The sequence below is a fragment of the Triplophysa dalaica genome, chromosome 16, assembly GCF_015846415.1.
Source record: "Triplophysa dalaica isolate WHDGS20190420 chromosome 16, ASM1584641v1, whole genome shotgun sequence".
Classification (NCBI taxonomy): Eukaryota; Metazoa; Chordata; class Actinopteri; order Cypriniformes; family Nemacheilidae; genus Triplophysa; species Triplophysa dalaica.
The window spans coordinates 15,465,488-15,483,671 of record NC_079557.1 but is presented as its reverse complement, the minus strand read 5'-3'; the positions used below and the strand labels follow the sequence as shown (position 1 = coordinate 15,483,671).

The window sequence follows — 18,184 nt, the reverse complement described above, 5'->3', positions numbered from 1 at the left end:
ACACATATGCAAGTTATTATTACAGTGTATCCTCCAAATAAAAAAACTACTGTCTTTTGTTGGTTTGCATTACGATTTGGGTATTGTCTAAAAATAAATATATATGCACAGATCAGAAACTGGGGAACAAGGTTATTTTTTACTTTTGACCCTATAGGGTATGCTAGCTAACCTTGGTAGTAATACAACTAGCAGTTAACTATTGGCCAGAAACTAAACATAAAGGAAACTCTTTGTCATCTCTTTTTCTTTAGTTGTCAGAAGTGCATTAGTATAAAGGGAGAGGGACACAACAATGAGAAGGCTCTTGATGTTATGTATCAGGTTTGTGTTCAAGTAAATGCCCCTGTTAGTACACGCAGTATCTATAGATGAATACGCGCTCAGTTTATCTTAACCATACATGTTGGTTTCTCTGTCTGGTAGATGAAGGCCATTTAATAACTGGAGGTCATCCTGTCAGTTCGTCACTTGATCGCGAGTGAGCGTGTACAGGTCGGCCAGCTTCCTGGCATTGAAGTTAACTTTGTCAAGAACAATATCTGTCTTTTACAGTGAGCAACCTTACATGTTAAAACTTAATCAGATTTTTTTGTCATTGTCGAAAAGCAAGCAAACAAACATGCTTCCTAGCATTAGTAATGCAGTCAGGGGGATCTTTCTTCCTCCACAAAAACGCATCACAATGTTTTCATTTATGCATTTGGAAGACGCTTTTATCCAAAGTGACTTACATTGCATGATACTATACATTTGGATGTGCAATCCCTGGGATCGAACCCATGAAATTGACCTATAATCACTGAGCTACAGGAAAACAAACCTTTGCTAACAGTAAAGGCGTCTATTGTCCCCCCCTGATTATTTGCACCGTTGTATTGTTTCCCTGATAAGTTTGCCAATTTAGGCCCTACTGTTTCTCTTGTCAGTTGTCCTGTATTGTTGTATAGTAATGTATATTGTGCCTTGTTCTCTGCTTTATTGTCGCTGGATGTTACTTTTACATTAAACCTGCTTGCATTTGGAATGGATCCTACCTGACAACCTCGCATAACACTATCACAATTATGGAAAAAACAAGCAACAGAAAGAAAGCGAGGTAGATGAAAGTAACAAGGAAATCATTGTTGCAAGTGTCACCGATATGAACTTTCTAAGGCAAGACCACGATTGTCCTTCTATCTGACCTCCGGTCCACACCATCACCCTAGCTGAGAGAATGGACGTCCAGTGCTAACTCACACTCCATAAGGTAAACTAAAGCCTTTATCTGTCCATTCTCAGCATAGCGTTTCCAGGCCACAGCAGCTATCAGCAGGGAGTCTGAAATATTCTTCACATGAATGAAATCCAGTCACACTCACAACCCTGTCTCAAAATATATATTTTTTGTCTTTTCCTCTTGTTGTGGGCCACACTGAAAAGATTGCCTGAGAAATACAGAAAGGAACACGCACCAAATTGACATGGAGAGAATCGAGACTACGTGGTTTGACCGTTCAGCAGCGTGTTCAGAGAAGATAATGGAAGAAAATATGTTTCACTGTGTAGCTTCACTCTAAAGGTCATTTAACCGGAATGTTCGGGGTTCTATACCAGTTCTAAAACAACTTAGCTGTGTGTATATAATGCATTTGAAACTGAAATCTATGGGACAAGACATTTCACTGCAATGATTTTAATTTCAAAATTTATAGCCAAAAGACTTGTGCACTACGATCACTTACAAACCTTCTATGAGGAATATTATTTTGTGAACTGCAAAGCAACCTTGAAGCTCAATATAAAGCTAAGTATCAATAAGAAGCAGCACACCAGAAAGGGACTTGGAGAGAAATCAACCCACATGATTTACATCTGTAAATAGACATTCATCTGCATGGCCTCACAGACGTCTGTTGTAAGCGCATTACTGTAAAAGTATCTTTTGTTTATTTTCACAAACCAATTGAACATTTATAGAGCATAAATTCCTTTAGTCAACAACTTCTGTAATGGCAAGATGTTTTCATTGCTAGTATCATCTGTGAACTGTTTGGAAAATAACACATATAAACTTGAAGTGAACTTTTAGGCAAGCAGCCCTTTAAACAGGCACTGATGTCCGGTCACTCAAGTACGGTGGCCCAATAGTGCACAACATAACGACATTTAAAAAGCAAACATAAGTTCACAACATAACTGAATCGAGCCACAGCACAACGAAATAGAGCCACAACACAACGAAATAGAGCCACAACACAACGAAATCGAGCCACAGCACAACGAAATAGAGCCACAACACAACGGAAATGCTCCCGACCACTAGGAGGCATCAGCGCCAGAGAACATTAATCAGTATGCGTGTAGAAGAGGCTGTCGAGTCGTTTGGAGGAGATTTTACAACGTAAGTACATTCAACCGGTGCTTTTAATGTTAATGTTGCTATATATTTGGATACAATTACGTATATACATGCATATTACCAAAATTGTTACGTAAACTATTCGTCACTATCCGTTCTTGTAATTGGATTGATCGAATTCATTGTTATTTGTGTTTGTTAAGCATCCCACATGAATAGATACTATGCAATGTTAACTTTCCAGCAGGGTTTAGCTTTAGCTCTGATGAAACACACCTATACAATCTAACCACGCCCGTTCGTCTGAATGCAGCGCAGAACAATAGGCATATGACATCATGACATAATCAAAGTAACGCTGCATAAAGTCGAACATGCGTACAAATAGAGCAGCAGACGGGTGTGGATCCGAGTTGGAGCTAAACTCTGACTGAAAGTTGACAACCTCTGTAGTATAGTTTGAACTGTAGTAAAATGTAGTCAAATAATTTGGTACTATAGTAAATACTGAAATAAACTACAGTTTACTATAGAAAATGCTACAGAATGAATTTACTATTTATACTATAAGTATTTTTTTATACTACTTATAATATATAGGCTACTACTATTTATTACAGTTTATCATAGAAGACTATAGAAAACTAGAGTTTTTTCATGTGGGGTAATGTCATAAGATCATAGTCTCAGTGAACCTCTAAAATCAAAGGCCACTTGTTTCCTGAAGTGTTTCTTTACAGATCACAATGTATTGTCCGTTTTGTGGCGCTGCAGTGGAAAGCTGTCCTGCATTTTGCAGTGCATGTGGCCATAGTGTAAAATTTCTGAAGAATGTTTCCAACAAAGTTCCTGATGAAAATCAGCCAAGCACAAGTGAAGGTAGAAGGGAGGTTGTTACTATCGAACCCTATATTTAGAACAGAAGAACTTTTAGGAGAGTTACATTACAGCATTTCATATGATTTGACTGGGCATTGTGTTTAAAGCAGGAAATACAGGGAGAAGTTCATTGGATTCCTTCATGAAGTTCAGGGCTTTGAAAGAGAAGGAGAGGAAAACATTCTTTACTAAGAAATGCCAGGCATCTAAGAAGGATAAGAAAACTGTAAAGGTATTTTCTTATTATGGTTTCAAGCCCGAAGGGCTGAAAACCTATTGTTTTTTTATCAGTTTTCTATAGCTTTTACATAAATTTATATCATTTGACATAAGGCTCATTTGAGATGCACTTAGCATTGCCTGAAAGTCCGACAAGAGCAGGCAGCTTCAGTGAGGTAAGAAGTCTTGTAGTCCAGTCAACAACAAACGTCAGCAAATGGCAGAGATCACATTCTTGGATGCAATTGAAATACCACTGCTTTTACATTAAGATGATTATGGGTAGAATACATTTCCCTCAAGCATGTTTTTTCCACATTATATCACAAAAAACTGAACTATTATAGTTCATGGACTTCTTAGGGTTAAGAAAAAAAACTGACATTCTTAGCCAATCGACAATATGCATGTGGCACTATCTAACCGGTTCGTAGCAGATTTTGCTTATCTCAAATGAGTCTTTCCTGTAGCTCAGTCTTTTCTGTAGCTTTCCTGTAGCTCAGTGGTAAGAGCATTGGGTCAACAGGGTTCGATCCAAGGGGATTGAACATACCTATGTATAAATGTATAGGATAATGCAATGTAAGTCGCTTTGGATAAAAGCATGTGCCAAATGCATAAATGTAAATGAGTCTATTATTGATAAACTCCCAGTTAAGGTTAAATGTTATCTCTCAGATTAAAACTTTTATGGGGTTGCAATAAATGGTATAAAAGTTACATTTTCTTTTCTATACAGTCACTCTTACTACATTAATAAAATGTTATTGTGACAGTTTTGTTTTATTTTCATTTGTAGATTTATGTTGGAGTTATGTGGAGACATAATGGTGTACTAAAGCCTGTTAGAGGAAAGACCCTGCCTCTTGAGGTTCAACCTAATTGGTCTTCAGAGCAACTATTAACAGCTGCTGTAAAAAAAGTAAAAGATTTTAATCAAGACATACAAGATGGCCCCTATGTGTTGCTGTACCCCGATGGAGCAGAAGTGAAACACATTCCAGGAACAAACACACCCTTCAGAATAGAACTGTACAAAGAGGCACTAGGGAAGGCTTACCAACGAATAACTCTCTTCACATGCACAGTTCAAGACTTTTCAGTCAATGGTAAGCAAATTTTACTTTGAATAATTCCCACCTAGACAACACATTTACAACAATATATACAGAAATCAGTTATAATCAAAGCACATTTTTCAAAGACCCATAACTACTACTGCTTTTTTTTTTGGAGATGATAGTGGAGATTCTTCAAGTGAAGAGAGCGAAGTGATCATAAAATCTACCTCTAACAGTCCATACTCTGAGAGTGACACTTTGGTGAGTACATTTAATTTTATGCCTCCTAATAAGTATTTACTTCAAATTCACTCTAACGTAATGTTTGTGTTATGTATCCAGGTTTGGGACGGACCAAATGAAGCAAGCACCCCAAAAGCAGAAAGCACATCAGACAGGCATGATTATAACATAATGAAAATAAGTGTTTAGAGATTTTAAAACAATATGTATGCAATTCTGATGTTCGATTCAATGATTTTCCAGACCCCCTCAGCCAATTTTAGACCAAGTAAGTTCAAACTTTTCAAAGGAATATGTTAACACTAAAGTAAAATGTAGGCTTGCCTATAGTTGTTTTTATGTTTACTAAATGAACTAATGCTTGCTATGTTTAGTTGCTCAGCTTGTTGTAGTTGATAATGTTAATATTAATAATTATTTTTCTTTAAACTAGGAAGGAGGAGAGAACAGAACAAATATACAAAACCACACACAGGGCCCTCAAAATTGCTACACGTGAGCTGATTGTCCGTCCAAAAAGAAATTACAAGTCCTATTTAAAGTCACTTGATGAACGTAAATTTCTCTTAATGATTTTTTACAGAAATTACACACGGTTGTATGCACCAATAGTAATTAAAAGTGATTCCGAAGAGTCAGACGGGAGCAGACCTTATGTTCAAGAGGAAAGGTTGTAATTAACTCTCTACTCTTAACATCATGTTTGTATTTTTTTATTGAATTATTATTGTTTTACTTAATTTAAACCTCCTTTTGTTTTACAGCAGGGATGCATTAACTGCTGCAGACATTGTATCAGATCTCTCATCGAAGATCATAAAGACATCTTGCAGCAGATTCAACATAAATCGAGCTAATGTTTGGGATGGAGCAGCTCGTGGTTTCAAACGTGCCTCATATGACCCCTCACATGACATGCTTGTCAAATTCACAGATGATGAAGGGACAACTGAAGATGCAGTAGACACGGGTGGTCCAAAACGGGAGTTTCTAACCCTCTTAATGGACTGTTTAAGGACTCGAAGAATCTTTGAGGGCCCAGAACATCAGAGATTTCTCACATTTAACAGTGCAGGTGAATTGTGAACTTGTACTTTTAATACGACTTCCTACCTGCCCTTTTGATAATTATCTTGTTAAATTAACTGGAAAAACTATTAATTTACTACAGCTGCCAGAGAAGATGAATACTTTCTTGCTGGAAGGATGATCGCAGGTTCTATAGTTCATGGTGGTCCAGGTCCTCGCTTTCTCTCAGAGATGCTGTACAATAACCTTACTGGGAGGATTGACTTCGATGGAACAATTGAAGATGTAACAGATGAGATCATGAAGACAGCCTTGCTCGAGGTACAGTCAATCTTCAGTTATGCTTAAAGGAGCTGTATATTATAATTTTACTGTATTAAATCAAAACAATACTTTAATATGTTCGTAGACATTTAGGAAACATGCTAAGTTCATATATTGGCTTGTCCAAAAGACAATGCTATAGCCTGTTATTCCAATCTAAAATGTATGTTACGTGCCGGAATGTCTGTTTTTGGTCCGTGTGACCCCGCCCACTGACGATTTACCCACTAGTGTATTTTACGTATATAATACGTAAATTTACTATGATTTGAATTGATATTCTGTTTACCAGTTTTAAAAGTGTCTAATTTGTATTATATTCTAAAAATGGATTCCTATTGAATTGCTCCTTTTGGGTGTAGTTTAATAATGATAATGTTTTTATCACTTATTCACACTCATGTCATTGCAAACCTGTATGACTTTCTTGGTGAAGAAACAACATTGGCCCTTTTGACTTCCATTGTATGGACACAAATCCACTAAAACATTTCTATAAAAATATATTTTGTGTTCCACAGAAGAAATAGTCATACACATATTTACAATGACATGAGGGTCAAATACATTTTTTTGGTGGAATAATCCTTTAACTCTGTTTGCCCCAGATATCAGGTGCTGCATCATTAGATGAATTACACATGCTCATTGATAAGTATTCCAGCTTGCTGCAGACTGCCGGATGTTTCGAGTATCCACAAAGTGTAGAAGGCAAACAGAACATTGTAAAGGATTTCATACAGTGGTACATAATATACAGAAATCAGTACTCAATTCAGAGGTATGTTTGTGGTTCATTTGAGACCATATTATCACTATCTATACTGTCGTAGAAACTCTGTGATTAATGCTTGTCTTCCAGATTTAGGGATGGTCTTTCGACATTGGATGTCATCAATGCCCTGGAGCAGCATCCAATTGTATTCACTCCATACATGTGCTGTGGTGTTGAGAAACTCACTCCTGAATCATTGGAGGCTATCTTTAAGGCTCAGCTCAGTGAAGTAGGTAGCACCAGGCGACAAGAAGAAACCAGAATAATTGGATATTGGAGAGACTATCTACTTGACACAGGAGGTTAAGGACTAAACATCACATTTTATTGTTGTACATGTACATAGTTCATAATGTTTAACGGATTCTATTTTTTTTAGAACAAGAAGCAGGACTCTCCCTCCAGGACATCCTGATGTTTGCTACAGGACTGGATTCACTGCCTCCTTCGACAATTGTCCCTCAACCCAAACTCTGCTTTGAGAGGACCTCCAGCTATCCTATTGCTAGTACCTGTACCAACACAATCAAATTACCAATGTCCAAAAGTTATGAAGAGTTAAAAAATGCAATGGACTTTGGCATACAAAACTCACCTGGTTTTGGATTGCAGTGAGTAGTAATGGTTACTGTTTTGTGTTTGTTTGATGAAAGTTTGAAATCTTACCTGACTTTAAATTTCAGCAATGTTCTTCATGGTTATGTAATTTTCCACACCAGTCTCCCAGTTCAGAGGTGTAGTAAAATTGCCCTGTGAATGTAGTTCTTCAAAGTTTGCTTGAAGCTGGTCATCTCCACACATACTCAAAGTGGGTTCAGCCAGATACTGGTCCAGGTTGTCCTGTGAGATAGGGAATCCACAATCGGTTCCATTAAACCTTTGGGGTAAATCAGAAAAACAATGTTTACCATTATATTTATCATTCAGGTTGATTTGCAGCACCAAAATTTGATACAAAGTGCAGCATTTTTATGCAATAAAGTTAATCTTGAATTTAACCATGTATTTGCATTTGTTTTGCTCTATCCCTGCAACACAGTTAAGCAGCAATCTCAGTTTTACAAATAAATAGGAACTGCATAAAAAGCATCATGGCTTTGAAACAATACAGTATGAGGGAGAGTATTCATGTCTTTAACAATTCTATTACAAACACTAGTATTATATATTAGTCATAACGTACACCAACCTGTGTGGAACAATGAACATTGCATCTGGTTTCCCAGAAGGACAGCGAGATTGTTTAACTGCCCTAATGGTGTGTGTGTTCCAAATTTCTTTGGTTTCATCAAGCTCCTTCTGTAGCATGCCCAAAAAGACAAAACGCACCAAGCATATGTGCTCATGACTGCCATTAAAAAGTTGTCTCTCTTTCAGGTCATTCAAAAGATCCATCCAGAACTGAGTCCTGCGTAATTAAACCAACAATAATATTAACATGCTTTAGGGAATTAATTAATATGCTATTTTTCTAGAACATGTTTCAAGTCTTTTAAAGTCAGGGTGTCCGGTTTACGCTTGTTGTTACGCTTGTAGCCAATCAGCAGTAAGGTGCACAGTGCAGAGGACAGACATTAGTTGAGCTCTGACGAAAGCAAAAGATGGGGGTAGGGGTGTGTTTGTTTTGTCGATTTGAACATCAACAACAGCTAAGAGAAATTGGACACCCCGCCTTTAAGTGGAAAGTTAAGCAAAATCTGTAGGTACAAATATTAAATGACTGTGACCATACTGTACCTTTGTTTTCTGAAATATGACCACCAGCTTTCAATTCTTTGGTTGGTAGTTGATGCGCCATACACATGACTTGCAGCCCCTGCAAGTTCATCTTGGTGGTTTGATCTCAGAGTGCAGTGGATTGCAGCCATTACTCCATTTTCAGTGCCACAGTCCTTGCGAAGAAGCTTTGGTATGACCCCAAATTCAGTGGCACACTGCAGGTAATGATGAGCTATAACTTCTGGGTTGTTGTTGCTGGCTCCACAGACCAACCACATCACTTTCCGAGAGTATCCATCAATGCAGCCACTTATGGCCAAACCATAGGGTTTTAATTTGTCATATCCATCAACGTGCCAGGTGTGATTTGGCCCCAAAGAATGGTAAACCCTTCTTACAAACATTCTTCTTGATCGTTGTACAACTCCTAATGGATCAAGATCTGCCATCATATACATAACATCTTGTCTGTTAACTGTAAGACTGTATTTCTGACGTAGTGTTTGGCACATTGTGCGGTACCCATAATGCTGTCCAGGACCATCCAACTCCTCAGTAATTGCTGCCTGAACAATGTCCAAAGGTGTGTAGCTTTTTCGTCTGTACAATGATAGTCTGTTTAATTTGATTTTTAAGGTACGAAGGCTGAATTTGAGGTTGTGCTTTGATGCCAGAATATCCAAAATTACACTGTAAGTGTGTCCATCTCTAAAGTACTTGCGAAGAAGATCCTCTTCAGAAACTTCGATTGGGAAATCTGTTATCAACAAAGAGTAATGATAAAAATAAACAAATGTTTATACATGAAGGACCTAATGACAAGCGTTCAAAACATTACTTTCAAACTTTTTAGTGTTACAACTGTAAATGGTTAAAACGCCTGCCTCACACAACAGGTGTATCCGAGTTCATGCAGCCTATTGTGCGAGTATGATATGACGATATGACTGCGCAGCACTGCACTAAGTCAAACATTCCTATTGATGACGTAAATTATAGTTCCATATATATATAGTATTAGGGATGCACCGATCCGATACTCTGGATCGGAATTGAGGCCGATCCGGGTCTTTTTTGCTGGATCGGGTATCGGACTGACGGGTTCTCTTTAGTCCGATCCGTTGCGATACCCGTGGATGTTACTATAAAGCTTCATAAAGGACTAACTATCAGGAAATTACCATAAACGTTGTCATGCACTGTTTTCGATGTCATGTATTTTGATAGCTTTATGCGAGGAATAAACCAATATAACATAATTAAAAAACTCTGACCTCCGCTGGTGCGGTCATCTGTCAATCTCAATCCAGCATGCGTGTGTCCGGGAACAGTCAGGATCTTTCTCGTTCCAATGTTTTCAATATTCTTAATAATCACTAGATAATAGAGGGTGGTTTTGTTTAAAACACATTTTGCCGGAGACGGTACTCGCTGAGTGTAACGTTATTAGATTCAAGCACTAGAAGCGGTCTATGTTATGCGTCATTCATACATAACTTTAAACTTTAGGATGGATTCAATTTTCTATGATTTAAACACATAACATATATATTCTCTTTGTGTTATAACTGTTTTGAACTTGGGAAGCAAAGATCCCCGCGACAACAGGATCATCTCTATCCGGGATGCTCGTGTGTGAAGCGGGTGCTTTAAGCGCATCATTCTGCGTCCAATGCGCATGACTTTAAATAACGTAGAAGCGAATGTATTAAGCGCATCATTTTGTGTCCAGGATGTGCATGAGCGAGTTTGGACACTTTTATAATGTGATAGCTTTGTGTAATAAACAGAGATTTATTTGTTAAATATTTTGTAAGTATCTGTGCTTTATGAGACCACATTTTTGTTTTGTTTGTATTTTTAAGTTTAATACAGCACTTAATTACATTTAAAAAAATCATACTTTTAAGTAAAAATACTTAAGTAAAGGAAAATGGTAGATTTTAATGTACTTATGGATTTAAAGTAAAAAAACAAACAATTTATTTATGGACTGTAGTGGAATAAGTATGATGTGATTCATACTGTTGGAAAGCATTTTTTGTCCAAAGTACTCTGATAAAGTACAGATAGTTTAAAATGTACTTGAAAGTAAACATGCTTAACTATTCATCTCTGGCAATAAAAGTTAAAATATGCAAGTCTACTTTGATCATGAAAAACAGTGCTAGTATCGGATCAGAATCGGCCGATACGCAGAATTCAGATATCGAAATCGGATCGGAAAGGAAAAAGTAGTATCGGTGCATCCCTATATAGTCAGAGGTGGGTAGAGTAGCCCAAAATTGTACTCAAGTAAAAGTACTGTTACTTCAGAATAATTTGACTCAAGTAAAAGTAAAAAGTAGTCATCCAAATAATTACTTGAGTAAGAGTAAAAAAGTGCTTGGTTAAAAAACTACTCAAGTACTGAGTAACTGTTGAGTAACGTCTGATTTATTTTTTAACAAGCATTCAATCAGACAGACACAAATACAGTGTGTGTGTGTGTGTGTGAGAGAGAGAGAGAGAGAGAGAGAGAGAGAGAGAGAGAGAGAGAGAGAGAGTGTGTGTGTGTGTGTTTGTGACAAAAAATGCAGAAACAAACAACTTCACAAAAGAATTACTCAGTGATGTCACTATTAAGCTTCAACAGTAGTTGGTTCTCAAGGTTCTTGCTGTGAAGCTGTGATCGTTTTTCAGTGAACAGGAGTCCTTGATGACTGAAAAGTCTAAATTAAATTAAAATAACAATTAATTTGAAAGTTAATTTGCTACATTTCAGATTAATATATTTGTTTTCCTTAAAATTTTATTTAACAGTAACTTCAACACTTTGCAGTTTGAATGATGTCCTGCATAAACAAAATGATGGAAAATGTTTATGTTTCCACTGTTCGATATTGCCCACGCCTCATACACACACACACACACACACACACACATACACACACAAGCACACACACACAGATATAAGTAAACACTTTGTGACTTTTCGATAGCGCCCACGTCATTCTCTCTCTCTCTCACACAACATACTAAAGCATTGCAATGCAAACGCAGCCCGCTTCAGAGCTAAAGCGGGACTACAGATTAAGTGTCCCTAAAGAACCCACGTATCTAACAGTAGTTCTGCATTATATTAATTAATTTGCACGCGAGTTTTATTTATTTTTATACCGTGTAAGTTATTTTCTGTGTAAGTTAAATGTATGCACCGAACCGTGACGCCCATACCATTTCGGTTCAATGCAAATACATGTACCGTTCCACACATAATATATATAGGAAATGTTTAAAACATATGTTACCTAAAAGACAAACATTCGTCTATCCACAGCAAAAAAAAAAACGATTTTAGAACACAAACCGCTACATGTTTCCTCAAATTAGATGTTGAGTTTTTGAATGCTGAAATGTCCGTTTGTTTTGGGAGACACAGAAGACACCGCATAATGTAGCTGCTGTTTCGCACTTTTATTAAAGTAAACATGCTTTCAATATGAGGACAGGGGTGTTCCTCCTCGGCTGTGTCTGCATTGCCGATGGTTGATTGTGACATTTTAGTTTTGCTACGACTGTAAACTAACCCGTCCCGCCGAACACCGCTGAGATTGAGTATGGTCACGTGACGAGACTGCGCAACTACGTTTGATTGGTGAAACACAGTCACATGGTAGAGCCTTTGGCAGAAGTCTCACTCTCTGTCAAAATAAAACAATGACGCGTAGAATTTTAAAGAGGTCAAAAGAAAAGTAACGAGCTTATTGTAGCCTAATGTAGCGGAGTAAGAGTACAGTTTCTTCTTCACAAATCTACTCAAGTAAAAGTAAAAAGTATAGTGATTTAAAACTACTCCTAGAAGTATAATTTTTTCAAAAACTTACTCAAGTAAATGTAACGGAGTAAATGTAACTCGTTACTACCCACCTCTGTATATAGTATAGTATAGTATATATATAATCATACCGTGCTCTGACAAAATTTGGACATTAGAACCGCAAGAGCCACAAAAGGCAATAGCAGTCCCAAGTTCGTTTCCACAAAAGGGACAAAACATGGCAGCCTAGAAGACAATGATAAAAAATGATCAATCCAATTACAAGAACGGATAGTGACGAATAGTTTACTTAACAATTTTGGTAATATGCATGTATATACGTAATTGTATCCAAATATATAGCAACATTAACATTAAAAGCACCGGTTGAATGTACTTACGTTGTAAAATCTCCTCCAAACGACTCGACAGCCTCTTCTACACGCATACTGATTAATGTTCTCTGGCGCTGATGCCTCCTAGTGGTCGGGAGCATTTCCGTTGTGTTGTGGCTCTATTTCGTTGTGCTGTGGCTCGATTTCGTTGTGTTGTGGCTCGATTTCGTTGTGCTGTGGCTCGATTTCGTTGTGTTGTGGCTCGATTTCGTTGTGTTGTGGCTCGATTTCGTTGTGCTGTGGCTCGATTCAGTTATGTTGTGAACTTATGTTTGCTTTTTAAATGTCGTTATGTTGTGCACTATTGGGCCACCGTACTCAAGCATAACGTGACCTCTACCCAGCCGTCACAGACAATTTTCTCTTTGCATGTCTGAAAGATCTTCTGGCCTGCAAATCAAAACCCTATTAAGATGAGACTCGGCTAATTTAGTTTGAATAAACATGACTTAAAGGCAATACTTTCAGGATGTGTTACACAAAGTGAACTAAGTCACTATGACTTCCCTCATTAACCAGAGAAGACGACATGTGCATTAATACCTACATTTGAATGGTTTAGTGTTTGTGGTGACAGCTGAAGATTTTGAGTTCTATGCCATCAGTCTAATGCTTGGTGGAATCCACAAAATACACAGCTACTTGCCACATGAGAAAAAAACTGGAGATGAAATGTGAACTAGAAATTTTTTGTTGGCTCAATTTCATAGACTGCAGACCTTCCATGAAGAAAAGCGGTTTACTTTCGGTTGTAAGGGTCGGTTGGGTTTTCATGTTTTATGGGGACTTACAATTGACCGAATTACTTTTATATTGTAAAAACTGTTTTTCTACCCCCTAACACAATCACACAAGCCTTGTGACCACATCTAAAAATATGTTTTACACAGAATGCTTGTTAAATGTTTGTCCTGTGATAATTGTGCATCCCGTGACCTGGCGATGTCAAACACACAAAGACATTTTGTGAAGTCTTGCTCTACTTTCCTATTCTTACAACAATAACCATAAACAAAAATGTTGAAAACATTTCCTTGTCAGTCTTTAAGAACAAACCATTTTGAGTTTTTCTATATTCATATTTTGTTTATACCAGAGTAATCTTTGAGTTGGATTAATGTTTAAATCCTTTAGGTAACGGCATCAATAAAAAGTTATTTTGGATTACTGTAGTTGTCCCAACTGAATATAAGAGAAAGCTCGGTGCATGTGAAGTCAAGGTTTTCAAAATCAATCACAAGGACTCTTTTTTTAAACATGACATGAGACTAAAAAAAGACAACATGTATAAAGATATCACAAACACATACTTTATTAATGACCCGTCTCACATCAGAACACTTGTGACACATATAAATGTTTTCAAAGGGGATGCTTGTAATCGTAAACCTAAACAATTACATGTCTAGGGTGGATATTGTTTATCATAAGCAAATCTTTAATACATGTTACTCTTATAGATGTTTTTTTAACCTACGGTGACCACCTGGTCCTCCTGTCAATCATTTTCCAAGTGTTAAAAAATAGCCACCTACCAGTCAATTTTTCCATCAGCACTTTCACAATGTGCATTTTTGCAAAGCAGATTTACACAAAACATTTCAACAGAGAAACAGTAAATACATAAAGATTTTTTTAGACCTCCATTACCTTCTGGGTGATGTGGGCTGACAATCTTGCTGATGGCATTCAGCCAAACTGGAGCTGGGTCGGTCAGACTCAGCCGTCCCGAGGATGAGACATGGAAACAAGACAAACTTATTAGCGTACAGTCCACTCACATATGTCAAAAAATTATACAATATAATATGTTTGTGTTTGGTTGCGGTCAGAAAGCGGCATAAACACGTTTAGGCAGTTAGTTTACTGCCCACAAATGGCTGCTCGACCTGATTTTGCCAAGTCGTTGATGTCCTGAGGACAACATATTTTGTTGACCTAATGACAACATTTTTATAAATAAAACCTAAACCCACACCAAACCCCAACCCTAACCATAACTTATTCCTAGAATCAGAGGAAAAAATTATACGTGGAAAACGTCTTGTTATGTCTGTAACCTCAGTTCCCTGAAGGAGGGAACGAGACGTTGAGTCGAGCCGACAGATGGGGTTCAACCTTGAGAACCATTCAACTCTGACTACTATAGAAAAGGCCAAAGAAATTTGGCGAATGAAATTTCCGTCTCCGCCGGTATAAAAGGAAGACGGCCTGCAGCACTCATTTACCTTATATTCTGGAGAGCCTCTCACGACTACAGCAGAGGACACTACGTGTTGTGGCATAAGGGACACAACGTCTCGTTCCCTCCATCAGGGTACTGAGGTTACAGATGTAACAAAGACGTTCCCTTTCTGCCGGTCTCTTGACGTTGTGTCGAGCCGACAGATGGGGTTCCTATGGAAAACCCAACAACGCTGTATCGTGTCACAATCTCTGGGCATGCAGCACGAGGCTTTCGCGAACCTGTAACCTTCCAGTGTGATGGTCGGGGGTTCCCAGTGAATTCTTGGAGAAAGATGGGTACAGCCCTGACCGGTAACCTTTCACGGACGGAGGCCTTAGCTTTCTACTGGCGAGAGGCCTTCCGGATCGGGCTTACACCGGGTGAGCGCGACCTCCTTAATTAGGGATGCGCTGCAGAGGCCACTTCCTACCCGAGGGGAGGAATACAGTGGATATAGGTATGGTCTTGCCCTTGGGGGAGATCGCATGGAACGTGCGGACTAAGTACCGCGAGATGGAGGTCCACCTGGGGGTATTCTTGGGTTACCAGGAGTGGGATCCATCTCATGAGGATTTATCAGATGGAACAGCCCACGGAGGGGGTGTTACAGACGTCGGGTAGCACTAGGTCCGGTAAAGAGCCATCTGTGATAGTTCATGTGTTGTCCCGGACTAAGGGGGTAGGCTGCTCTGCCCAGCCGACCCCCAGGGGGTGCATGCTTTGTGATGGATGGAATGCCTGTTCTTAACCAGTGGTTGGGAAAGAAGGAAGGTGGATGGGATACCTTTTCTTAGCAATGTGTTTGGGTAAGAAAAGAGGTAGATAGCACACTGACCCAGCCTGCTGGAGGGTGGGGAGGTGCTTTCGCAGACATACATCCAGCCGGATGCCAGTCCTACATGTCGCCAAGCAGGATGTGGGCTGACACCGGGTTTGCGCGAAGGTTGTGAAACCTTGCGAAGGTGTACAAATGTCTGCCAGAGAGGCGCCTCTAGCCAGTGCCCAGGAGGTGGCTTTACCCCGTGTGGAGTGAGCCAGCACTGCCAAAGGGCATGGGAGATCCTGTGACAGCATCCACGATCCAGTGCGCCAGTCTCTGCTTGGGGACAGCCTTCCCCTACTGCTATCCTCCAAAACAGACAAAGAGCTGGTCAGAACTCCAGAAGCTCTGCATGCGGTCCAAGTAGAGGCGCAGTGCGCGTACTGGACACAAAACGGATGGGGTTGGGTCTTCCGCCCCGATGGGGAGCGCCTGCAAGCACACCACTTTGTTCCGTAAGAGAGTTGTGGGAGCTTTGGGCATGCCGCCGGGCCTGGGTCTCAGGATAAAGTAACAGTTACCAGGGCCGAATTCAAGGCAATTCGAGGACACAGAGAATGCTTGAAGTTCCCCTACCCTCTTGTAGGAAGCGAGTGCCATCAGGAGGGTCGTCTTTCTCAAAAAGGTGAGGAAGATCGGAACTTCCGAGGGGCTCTAGGGGGCCCAGAGAGGCCCACCAGGACCACGTTAGGGCCCCAAGAGGGTATGGAGCGGAGACGAGGTGGATTCCGCCTTTTAGCGCCCCTCAGGAACCTGGTGACCAGGTCGTGCTGCTCTAGAAACTTTCCATTAACTGAGTCGTGATGAGTGGCGACAGCGACTACGTACACATTCAATGTAGAGGTGAGATGTTAGTCTCCAGTCTCTTAAGAAGGACAACATGATCTCGATTGAGCACCTCAGTGGATCTTCTCGTTGAGAGAGACACCAGGACGAGAAGAGGGGCCATCTAGAGGCGTATGCCGGAAAATAGATGGGGCCCTAGCCTGGGTGATGGTCTCCGCCACAGAGGGGGAGTAGCCTACTCAGTATCTTCTCGTCCCGTCTAGAGACCAGACATGGAGGTTCCAGAGGTCTGGTCTAGGATGCCAGAACGTGCCCTTCCCCTGAGAGAGTAGGTCCTCCGTCAAGGGAATGGGCCAGGGGGAGTCGTTATCCAGAGCATCAGCTCTGAGAACCAAGTGCGGTTGGGCCAGTGTGGCGCAATCAATAACACTTGCTCCTCTTCCCTGACCTTGCACAGTGTCTGTGCAAGGAGTCTCATTGGGGGGAAAGGCGTTCCTACTCCCGTCCCGCGGCCAGCTGTGCGCAAGGGCATCCGTGCCGAGGGGGGCCTCGGACAGGGAGGTCAGGTTGCGCTTCTGCGTGATCGTCCAGAACGGCAGCTTGTGAAGGTGCGTGATCAGGGTACACAGATCTAGAGTGGGGCGCCTGCTGCCGTCTCTTTTGGGAACGATGAAATACGGGCTGTTAAACCCGCTGAACATCTTGGCTTGAGGGACGAACTTGATGCCTTTTTCGCCAGAAGGGTGGTGACCTCTACCCGAAGTACGGAGGAATCCCTGCCTCTGACTGCACTGGGGGCACAGGAACCGGAGCCGATGCCGAAGGGGTCCTGGGCTGCCGGGAAGCAGACATCTCGTGAGATCTCGGAGGCCTCTGGGCGGCCGAGTCACGGCGTGGAAAAATGTGGCTTATCGCCACGGTCTGTTTCTTCACCGTCGAAAACTGCTGAGCGCAGTCCTCGACGGTGTCACCACACAGCCCACCCTGCGAGACGGGTGCATCAAGAAAGCGGACTTTCTCGGTTTCACTAATCTGCGCAAGGTTTAGCCAGAGGTGCCTCTCCTGGACCACTACTGTGGACATCGTCCGACCCAGGGCCCGTGCCGCCACTGATCGCGCTCTACGGGCGACCAAGGTGGCGGCACGGGCCCTGGGTCGGACGAACCCAGATCAGAGATCCTGCATTATACCCGGGTCGGCTTTACCCTCGTGGAGCTCTCTCAACGTCTTGGCCAGGTGGACCTGCAGGATGGCCATGGCGTGGAGAAAGGAGGCAGCCTGGCCTGCGGCAGCCCAAGCCTTCGACACCAGTGACGCCGAAGTTCTACACGCCTTGGACGGTAGGCGTGGCCGATTCTCCCAGGTGGCAGCCGTCTGCGGGCACAGGTACCCCGCAACCGGACGTTCCACCTGGGGGATCTCGACGTAGCCTTTGGCTGCCCAACCATTGAGGGAAGTGAGGGAGCCGGAGCTGGTTTGACTGGAGCTGGCCGTGAGTGGAGCGCTCCAAGACTTACACAGCTCCTCATGCACCTATGGGAAAAATGGCACCAGGGGTTCGTTT

The 18,184-nt window shown here is 40.9% G+C and overlaps 2 protein-coding genes across 5 annotated transcripts; one reads left to right on the top strand and one right to left on the bottom strand.

Annotated features, from left to right (window-relative positions):
• Window positions 1-895: 895 nt before the first annotated feature.
• On the top strand, window positions 896-7,546 carry LOC130437584 (G2/M phase-specific E3 ubiquitin-protein ligase-like). 4 transcript variants are annotated; one of them, XM_056768940.1, is made up of 14 exons: window positions 897-2,386; window positions 3,085-3,223; window positions 3,331-3,455; window positions 4,242-4,551; window positions 4,679-4,764; window positions 4,846-4,901; window positions 4,990-5,014; window positions 5,180-5,241; window positions 5,330-5,416; window positions 5,511-5,821; window positions 5,918-6,096; window positions 6,708-6,880; window positions 6,962-7,176; window positions 7,254-7,546. In XM_056768940.1, exons 2-14 carry the CDS (start codon window positions 3,091-3,093, stop codon window positions 7,487-7,489), a joined length of 1,998 nt encoding a protein of 665 aa, XP_056624918.1. In that variant the 5' UTR covers window positions 897-2,386; window positions 3,085-3,090; the 3' UTR covers window positions 7,490-7,546. The 4 variants fall into 4 exon arrangements, with proteins under 4 accessions (XP_056624920.1, XP_056624921.1, XP_056624918.1 ...); XM_056768942.1 differs by having other exon boundaries at window positions 896-3,223; window positions 3,334-3,455; XM_056768943.1 differs by having other exon boundaries at window positions 896-3,223; window positions 5,514-5,821.
• LOC130437585 (uncharacterized) lies at window positions 7,547-12,808 on the bottom strand. Its single transcript, XM_056768944.1, has 5 exons — window positions 12,794-12,808; window positions 12,542-12,638; window positions 8,612-9,350; window positions 8,064-8,282; window positions 7,547-7,751 (listed from the first exon to the last, which is right to left on the bottom strand). The coding sequence occupies exons 2-5, from the start codon at window positions 12,630-12,632 to the stop codon at window positions 7,547-7,549; spliced, it is 1,254 nt and encodes a 417-aa protein (XP_056624922.1). The 5' UTR covers window positions 12,633-12,638; window positions 12,794-12,808.
• Between the last annotated feature and the right edge of the window lie 5,376 nt (window positions 12,809-18,184).

Bases quoted from the DNA above. Each gene is read 5' to 3' on its own strand.
- LOC130437584 (XM_056768940.1), top strand. From the start codon at position 3,091: ATGTATTGTCCGTTTTGTGGCGCTGCAGTGGAAAGCTGTCCTGCATTT. The intron at 4,552-4,678 runs GTAAGCAAATTT...TTTTTTTTGGAG, and splicing joins TCAAGACTTTTCAGTCAATG to ATGATAGTGGAGATTCTTCA. The intron at 7,177-7,253 runs GTTAAGGACTAA...TATTTTTTTTAG, and splicing joins CTATCTACTTGACACAGGAG to AACAAGAAGCAGGACTCTCC.
- LOC130437585 (XM_056768944.1), bottom strand. From the start codon at position 12,632: ATGTTTTGTCCCTTTTGTGGAAACGAACTTGGGACTGCTATTGCCTTT. The intron at 8,283-8,611 runs GTACAGTATGGT...TTAATTACGCAG, and splicing joins TCATATTTCAGAAAACAAAG to GACTCAGTTCTGGATGGATC. The intron at 7,752-8,063 runs GTTGGTGTACGT...TTTACCCCAAAG, and splicing joins ATGTTCATTGTTCCACACAG to GTTTAATGGAACCGATTGTG.